Source organism: Rutidosis leptorrhynchoides, chromosome 6, assembly GCF_046630445.1.
Source record: "Rutidosis leptorrhynchoides isolate AG116_Rl617_1_P2 chromosome 6, CSIRO_AGI_Rlap_v1, whole genome shotgun sequence".
NCBI classification, from domain to species: Eukaryota; Viridiplantae; Streptophyta; class Magnoliopsida; order Asterales; family Asteraceae; genus Rutidosis; species Rutidosis leptorrhynchoides.
Window position 1 is genome coordinate 227,011,356 of NC_092338.1, and position 9,474 is coordinate 227,020,829.

Genomic DNA, 9,474 nt, shown 5'->3' on the forward strand with positions numbered 1-9,474 from the left:
CGATTAATACATTCGGATGTATGTGGACCCTTTAAGCCCATGACTAGGAAAGGTGAAAAATACTTCGTTACTTTCATTGATGACTTTAGTCGTTTTGGATATGTCTAATTGTTAAGACACAAGGACGAAACATTTGAAGCATTCAAGGAATATCAAAACGAAGTACAAAATCAACTCAATAAGGCAATCAAGGTACTTCGTACCGATAGAGGAGGTGAATACCTAAGCGATGCTTTCCAAGATCATCTTAAAAGTTGTGGGATTATCTCGCAACTCATTCCTCCTGGAACACCCAAACTTAATGGAGTTCCCGAAAGGAGGAACTGAACCCTAATGGATATGGTTCGATCTATGATAGCTAGAAGCTCGTTACCTCTATTTATTTTGGGGTTATTATCTTTACTCCGCGGCTCGTATTCTAAATATGGCCCCAACCAAGAAAGTGGAACGAACTCCTCATGAGATGTGGTTTGGAAAACCTCCATCTCTATCATACTTAAAGGTATGAGGATGTAAAGCTTATCCTAAGCGTTATGTCCCTAATAAGTTGAATTGTCGATCCACGAAGTGTATCTTCATAGGATATCCCAGAGATGATATGGGATATTATTACTATGATCCATCCGAGCAGAATGTATTTGTTGCTCTGAAGGCTGAATTCCTTGAAACTAAGTTCCTAATGGAAGGTAATAGTGAAAGGAAGATAGATCTTGAAGAGGTTCAAGATCAAATAGATGATACACAATTGGTTGACACTAGCACTCAACATGAAAATGTTGAGAATGATCAAATGGATGATCAAAGTGTACAAGACGTTCGTAGATCTGGTAGGATTAGTAATCCTCCTGAGAGATATGGGTTTCTCATGGACGGTTGCTATGTGGTTGATTTGGATGAACCAATAAACTACCAAGATGCTTTATCAAGGATTGATAAAGATAAATGGCAGGAAGCCATAAACGCTGAGATGTAATCCATGTATGACAACCAAGTTTAGGAACTTGTTGCACAACCTACTGGCTCAAGGCTAGTTGATTGTAAATGGCTTTTCAAGATGAAAACTGACATACATGGTAACTTAGATACATACAAAGCTAGACTTGTAGCAAAAGGTTTCACTCAAACTCAAGGGGTTGACTATGATGAAACTTTTTCGCCTGTGGTAATGCTAAAGTCTATTAGGATATTACTTGCCATTGCTGCTCATTATGATTATGAAATATGGTAAATGGATGTCAAGACCGCTTTCCTAAATGGATATCTTGAGGAAGATGTCTATATGGTTCAGCCTGAAGGTTTTGTTGATCCGAAATATCCTAAAAAGGTATGCAAGTTAAAGAAGTCAATCTACGGATTGAAACAAGCATCCAGAATGTGGAATCATCGTTTTAATGAGGAGGCCAAGAAATTTGGCTTCATTAAAAATGGTGATGAAGCATGTGTATACAAGAAAGCTAGTGGGAGCACTATCATGTTCCTTGTACTATATGTGGATGATATATTGTTATTTGGAAATGATATTCTGGCAATGCAAGGTGTTAAAACTTGGCTAAGTAAATGCTTCTCCATTAAGGATCTTGGAGAAGCACTACACGTTTTGGGATTGGGATCTACAGAGATAGATCCAAGAAATTGATAGGTTTGAATCAAAGTGCATACATTGAAAAGGTCTTGAAAAGGTTCAAGATGGAGAACTCTAAGAAAGGTTTGGTACCTATTTAAAGAGGAACGCTCCTTAGTTCATCTCAGTGCCCCACCACGAAAGATGAACAGGAGAAAATGAAGAAAGTCCCATATGCGTCTGCCATTGGGACAATCATGTATGCAATGATATGCACTAGATCAGATGTGTCATGCGCTCTTAGCCTGACATGTAGATACCAGAATAACCCAGGAAACAGTCATTGGATTGATGTTAAAAGTATATTGAAATACCTTAGGAGGACTAAGGATATGTTTCTAATATATGGGTCTGGTGAGGAGGAACTCGCAGTAAAGGGTTACCTGGACGCGAGTTTCCAAACTGATCGAGATGATTCTCGATCACAATCCCGTTATGTCTTCACGTTAAATGGAGGTGCGGTCTCTTGGAAGAGTTCAAAACAGGATGTTGTTGCATTATCCACTACAAAGTCGGAGTACATTGCCACCTCATTGGCAGCTCAGGAAGCTGGATGGATGAAGAAATTCATTGACGACTTCGGAGTTGTCCCTTCCATTCAGGACCCTCTTGAGATCTTTTGTGACAATGAGGGTGCGATTGCTCAAATCAAAGAACCTCGTGCTCACCAAAAGACTCGTCACATTGAGCGGAGATTCAACTACATAAGGGATGAAGTTGAAAAGGGAAAGATATGTATCCACAAAGTTCATACAGATCTTAATATAACGGATCCACTCACGAAGCTCTTACATGGTGTAAAACATCAAGGGCATGTTAGTGCATTAGGGGTTCGATATTCTAGTGATTGGTTGTGATCTGTTTTATGTATTGTAACGGAACGAAGTGGTTCAAACTCATTAATATAATTATGGTGTTAATTTATCAATATTAAGTCATGTTCCTATTTTGCATATTTTATCCATGAATAAGAAATTATTATAAATTCCCTAGTCGTTCACATTTGTGGGAACAAGTGTGAGGTTTAGACTATTATGAACTTGGATTGGTATACGTTCACGGGATGAATGTGGGGCAGGGTTGCAACCAAGGTTCATAGATATTTGTGGGATACAAATATTGGAAGACCTGCTCTCAAGATTTACTAAATGGAGCCTTTGTGGTTGATCACGCGTAATCTTGAGTAAAGGCGAATATCATTGTATCCTCTGACCTGAGATACATATTGGGTTCGGATATTTACCAAGTATTGTGCCTTGATTCTTTCCTTCGCTATTCTGAAATATGGTAGTTCATAAGGAAGAGCTCAGGTATAATGCAAGGTGTATATTTAGGAAGTATATAGTCAAGATGAAATTTGTCCCTCTTATTCGTTGAGAGTCAGATGTCTAAGGCCTGATAAAGTTAAATCTAGAAGAGAGTGATCACTCTGTATCTCTTGGATTTAACATGACATCTAGGATGAAAGGATAAATGAAAGATTCACCTAATCATATTCGAGATGGGAACTTGAAAGGGATGATGTTATTGAATGGCACAAAGTCATAACATATTGGGGGTGATGGAAGGTCGTTAGGTGGTATCCATCACTTGCATTAATTTCTTATGTTTCTCGTGCAAGTGGGAGATTGAAGGTATTTCGTATGCCTGAGAGACATATTAAATTAACGTGGCTAATATGTTTTGATCCAAGTCGGGTCATACCCAATAACAAGCTTATCGACACCTTATTCGTATTTGATCTTAGCGATTGGATCGTTGATTAAATACGCGACACTTGAATTTTAAGAAAATTGGTTTTCTAAAATTATATTACTTGATGTGAATATAAATTATGGAATAATTTATATAATAAGAGTTTAATTATTTATAGGTTAAATAATTAATAATGTTATGTTACATTTTATATAATTGGTTTTATATAAAATATATATATATACATACATACATACATACATACATACATACATACATACATACATACATACATACATACATACATACATACATACATACATATATATATATATATATATATATATATATATATATATATATATATATATATATATATATATATGGAAGTTTATAAAAATGGTTTTATAAAAACTAATTCTTTTATAAAACTACTCTTTTTTAAACAAGATGGGAGTGGCCATGGAGTTGTAAGTTCACATGCTTATGACTTAGATTCCTTGACCCATGTTTTCCCAATTCCATATACTAGTGTCTTGACTCTTTGAAGTAGACATACATGCAATAACACATAAAAAAATGCACACAAACTCTCCTTTAAGTTGCTGTTGGCCGTGGGCTATTAGGGAGCAAAAGGGAGTTCAAAAGTAGGTTTTGCAAGCTAAATTCAAGTGTTAACAAATCCAAACGAAAGTACAAGGTGTTGGTATTAAAAGCTTGGGTTATAACAACTTGAGGTCTCCATTCATCATCATCTTCATCATCAACTACATAGCTTGGAGAAGGTATAATCTCTCATCTATCTTGTAGTTTGTAAGTCTGTTTCACAACTTGATCCTTTTGGGATTTAACTTTAAATGGTTAAAGATTTACAAGTTTTAAAATGGTAATTTATACGCTTCCGCAAATCATATTTCTTGAATGATTATAAGTATTATGGAACTTGTTAAATCCCAACATTAGATCCAATAGATGTTTCAACCAAATCCGATTCAAGAGAAGCAGTAGTCAAATCATATTCAAATGAACTATCACTCAAATCTGGTTCAACAACATCAGCAACCGAATAAGACTCAAAAGAATCGTCACCCGAATCAGATTAATCCAAATTGGATTGAACAAATTTGGTACCAAGTCAGCAACATCAATAATAGCTTCCAAATCAGATTCATAAGACCCAACATTTAGATTAACTTCATTTGAATTAGATTCAAATAACTTGGTACTCAGATCAGATTAGTAAGAACAAGATCATCCCATAACCCTTTTTCATCAAATGGGTAAGTAATCAAGTGATAATCAAGACAGTTAAGTTTATCAATGAACCATGGTCTTCCTACCACTGAATGATTAATATTCATATGATTGATATCACATGAAACATCACCAAAACAAACATCTTCAATTGAACATAGTGCAGCTGGTAGAGAAGAAGTTATTACCTTATTAATTTGATTAGGCATTTGAAATGTACGAGAATAAAACAATTCTTTTGCAAGCTGATCAGATGAGAGTTATTCTATTACAACCAGCCCCATTGCAAGCTCTTCATTCAAACTAGATGATACTATATTGGCACAGCTATCCCCATCTTCACTTAAGCTCAATTCTTCTTTAGGAGTTGCGGTCGAGGGCAGAATTCGGATCATCACAAACTCAGTGCAATCAGCTTCACCAATGGTTGCATCAGTTTCATCATAAACTTGTTGCACTTCTTCAAGCTCGGTATCATAACAAACCAGCTCCAATAGTCTCTTCAATTTTAGTTTGAACAAAGATTGATTTCATTTTAATATCACACTCTATTAGATTATAAGTCTTGATGAAATCATTGGACTTTGTAACTAGGCTGCAATGATTCTTCATTTTCGTTTGCTTCAGATTGCTCTTCGAATCATAAACATTTTGCACATAACAGTCTGGAACAAATAATTTTTACATACACTCTTTAATCTTGGACCAGGTATTAATCTTCTTTTTACCCAATGTATGCCTCTCTCCCTTCAGATCTTCATACCACAAAGATGCATAGTTCTTCAACCGGACCACAACAATCTTCATCACTCTTCTTTCATCATAACCATTGACTTGAATAAATTTTTCCATAGCTTGGACCTACTCAAGAAAGTCTTTCGGGTTTAAAGAACCTTTAAAATCAGGTTGGTTAACCTTAATATTTTTCAAATCAGCCTTGTGCTTCTTCTTTCTTTCATTGAATCTTTTTTCACCTTCTAATAAACTTGTAATCATTCCTACCTGTTTTCGGGTTTAAAGAGCATCTTTTTGAAACCCTTAAAACTATATTGATTTTAAGGAAAACAAACAAGATCCGAAAGAAACCCTGAGCAACAAACAAAACCTAGATCTTAAATAAAGCTTAATAGCTCTAAAAGAGTGTATGAACTAAAAATAGGAATTAAAATGAGAAGAAAGCTTAGATTAACAACCTAAGCACTGTTACAACTTTGATTGCTAATTTTGACTTTTGAAAACGCATTTTCACTAAAAGCTTTCCTCTCGAACAGATCAAAACAAATCGAGCAGCAAAACCAGCAAAACAGAGTGTAAACACTCAAGAACAAGTAACCAAGATAGAGAATCTTAACCATAACTGATAAAGGCTAAGCCACCACAACTAGAATTAAGAAAACACTCCAAATCACGTCCATAACTGATGAAGCAAAACACCACAATTCTAAAGAATGAAACGAAGATTTAAGAATCTAAACTCCCAATTGATAAAGATACCACCACAATCACCAATCTAGAAACATTCCACACCCTCGATTATAGCTGATAAAGATTCCACCACAACTATAAACTCATAAATGAATATTTGAGATTTCACCACAATGTTTGATAAAGAAACACCACAAACACTGATAAAGAAACAACTCGTAATCACCGGAATCAAAGATTCGTAAAGATGCAGAGACTTTAGTAAATAGATAAGTTCTATCAAACTTTTTCATTCATCATCAACTCTATTTTTACAATGATAATTGACCTATATTTATAGAGGAAACATAACACCTAATTCTAAATAAGACAAAAACATAAAAAGGAAAAAGAGACAAAAAGAACAAGCATTTACAAATCAGCCAATAAGAATTAAAGAAAAAATATTAAAAAGCCTACCACTTTGTATTGCTCCTTCCATGATAAATAGTAGCCAATGATAGATGAGGATCTTCCTTAGACATCCCAACATTCTAGAACAGCCACCCACATGTTAAGCACAAGATTTGATCACTTTATTGAATTGAAATAGTTTCAAGCATTTTAAAAGTATAAGTGCTCGTGAAAGATTGTTAAGCTAGTTAGTCTTCATCGTTCAAAGCTGCTGGTTTAACTTTAACGTTTTGAGCTGGTTGAGCTTCATTGTCTCGAGCTGGTTGGTCTGAGCATTCAAAGATATGTGATCATTACTTCTAAAACTGATTAAGAATCAAAGATCAGTGTTGGTCCAACACTAATTATAAGAGCTGAGTGAACTAGCTTTCATCGTGTTGAGTGCTTAGTTTTTAGACCAAGTAAAACTCATGCTGGTTGAATATCACTTTTATGTGTTGGCTCTAAAGATCCCTCGTGCTGGTTGAACTATTAACTTATGCTGGTTCTTCTTGCACCATTTGCTGGTTCATTTGTTGGCCGGATTATTTTCATTTAAAGTTTCCTCTTAAATAACCTTACAGTTGAAATTTAATTATATGCGCTTTGAGCTGGCTCTTGTTGAGCTGGTTGAACTTATTCCTGGCCCTTCGTTGAGCTGGTTGAACTTGTTCCTGGCTCTTGTTACCTGAAAAATTCTCGCAAATTTATATTCACTAATAATTGTTGAGCAGGTGCTATACAAACCAGAAAATACTGGTCGCATGGCCAAATGGGCTATTGAATTAGGTGAGCACGAGATAAGCTTCTCACCAAGAAGTGCGGTAAAAGGGCAAGCCCTAGCGGATTATCTGACTGAAACCGCCGGAGACATCGAAATCTTACATGAATCAAAAGAAATACCACCTCCGCCTGAACAACTGTGGGAAATGCACACAGATGGAGCTTGAGGTCCAGAAGGCGCAGGGGCATGAATAGTCCTAAAAAGTCCCGAAGGAGAGGAATATAACTTTGCGCTGCATTTTAGCTTCCCTGTAACAAATAATGAAGCCGAGTATGAAGCATTATTATCTGGAATGCGAGTAGCAAAATACTTGGAGGTAAAAGAGCTATCAATATATGTTGATTCACAGCTAGTTGCAAACCAATTCAATGGGATATTCGAGGCACATGATGAATTGACGCAAAATACCTGAAACTTGTGCAAGAACTTGTGGTCGACTTCGATTTATTCCAGATAACGCAGGTTTCAAAAACATTGAATAAAAAGGCAGATGTGCTCAGTAAGTTAGCGGCCTTAACGTTCAGCCATTTCAAGAAATAAATTTGGGTCGATGAAGTGAAAGTTAAATCCATTAATACAGATGGTGTATCCGCCGCAGTTGAAGAAGATGAGCCAAGTTGGATGACACCGATAGTGGAATTCTTGAACACTGGTACATTGCCAATAGATTCAACAGAGATAAGAAAGATTAAAATGAAAGCACCGATGTATTTGCTAGACAAAGGCATTCTATACAGAAAGTCATTTTTGGGACCTCATTTGCGGTGTCTTAATCCAACTCAAGCAGAGTCAATCATACGGGAAGTGCATGAGGGAATGTGCGCTTTGCACCCAGGGCACAAAACAGTTGCGTCTAAAATAATGTGGCTCGAATACTATTGGCCGTCAATGTACAGAGATGTCATGGAGGTAAGACGCAAATGTCAGTCGTGTCAGCTGCACGCACCGGTAAGCAAAGCTCTGCGACACCCAATGATACCAGTCGCATCTCCATGGCCATTCTGTAAATGGGCAATTGATATAGTGGGGCCATTCCCTACAAGACCAGGAGGGGTAAAGTTTTTGGTCGTGGACATTGATTATTTTACAAAGTGGTAGAATCCAAACCACTGAAAACAATTTCAGGTAAACAAATCCGAAATTTTGTATGGGAAAATATCGTCTGTCGGTTTGGAATACCAAATGAAATAGTAAGTGACAATGGTACACAATTTGAAGGTAACCTATTCAGCGATTGGTGCCAAGAACTTAATATAAAACAAACATTTACATCAGTCGCGCACCCTCAGGCAAATGGCCAATGTGAAGTAACAAATAGAGATATCGTGCTAGGTATGAAAGCAAGACTTGGGTTGTGTCGAAGCGGTTGGATAGATGAGCTACCAAACGTGTTGTGGGCACACTGCACAACCCCAAAGGGTGCAACCAATGAAACACCTTTCAGTTTGGTGTACGAGTCCGAGGCAGTAATACCTGTGGAAATAAATGTGCCAACCATGCGCATATTATCCTTCGATGAAAGTAGCAACAGCGAAGAACTATGTGAAAATCTAAATTTAGTTGAAGAGCGCAGGGAAATGGCGGCCATAAAAGAAGCAATCAACAAGCAAAGAATAGAAAGCTACTATAATAAATGCGTACAACCATTATCTTTCCAGCTGGATGATTTGGTGTGGCGAAAGAATGAAGCAAGCAGAGCGGAGGATACGGGTAAGCTTGGACCAAAATGGGAAGGATCATATATGTGATGCCCCGTACAAAATCAGTGTGTACGGATCATCAACAACAGGTCTATTACACGGTATAATACTATATGTTGTTTTAAAACAAGTTTTGCATTCATGAAAAGGTAACGTTTTTACCAACGTCAAATGTTTTACAAAGGCAACATGCTTCTACGAATAGAAAGCAATAACAAAAGTACGTGACACTAAGATCATTACAAAACCATGGCTCAAAAATAACATAAATAGTGAATGCAAAAATAAAAGTCCATGCTTGAGACATCTCTAACAATGCAGTGGAAGTCTAACACAGCGAGTGTATAACAGCGGAAGCAATTTCATCCAAGCACCTGAGAAATAACATGCTTAAAACGTCAACACGAATGTTGGTGAGCTATAGTTTTGTTGTAAACAATAATGTAATGTAGACCACGAGATTTCGTATTCAAAACAGTATGAAAAAGTATATGCTTAACCGTGGGCACTTGGTAACTAACTTAACGTAAAATAATATATCACCCCTAAAAGTACACTTGGCG

The 9,474-nt window shown here is 36.5% G+C and overlaps 1 protein-coding gene across 1 annotated transcript; it reads left to right on the forward strand.

The window, feature by feature from the left end:
* The first annotated feature begins 7,471 nt into the window (after positions 1–7,471).
* LOC139854417 (uncharacterized) lies at positions 7,472–8,959 on the forward strand. The gene is made up of 3 exons (XM_071843722.1): positions 7,472–7,481; positions 7,792–8,133; positions 8,430–8,959. The coding sequence occupies exons 1-3, from the start codon at positions 7,472–7,474 to the stop codon at positions 8,957–8,959; spliced, it is 882 nt and encodes a 293-aa protein (XP_071699823.1).
* Positions 8,960–9,474: the final 515 nt, after the last annotated feature.

Bases quoted from the DNA above. Each gene is read 5' to 3' on its own strand.
- LOC139854417 (XM_071843722.1), top strand. The intron at 8,134-8,429 runs GTCAGTCGTGTC...CACAATTTGAAG, and splicing joins CATGGAGGTAAGACGCAAAT to GTAACCTATTCAGCGATTGG.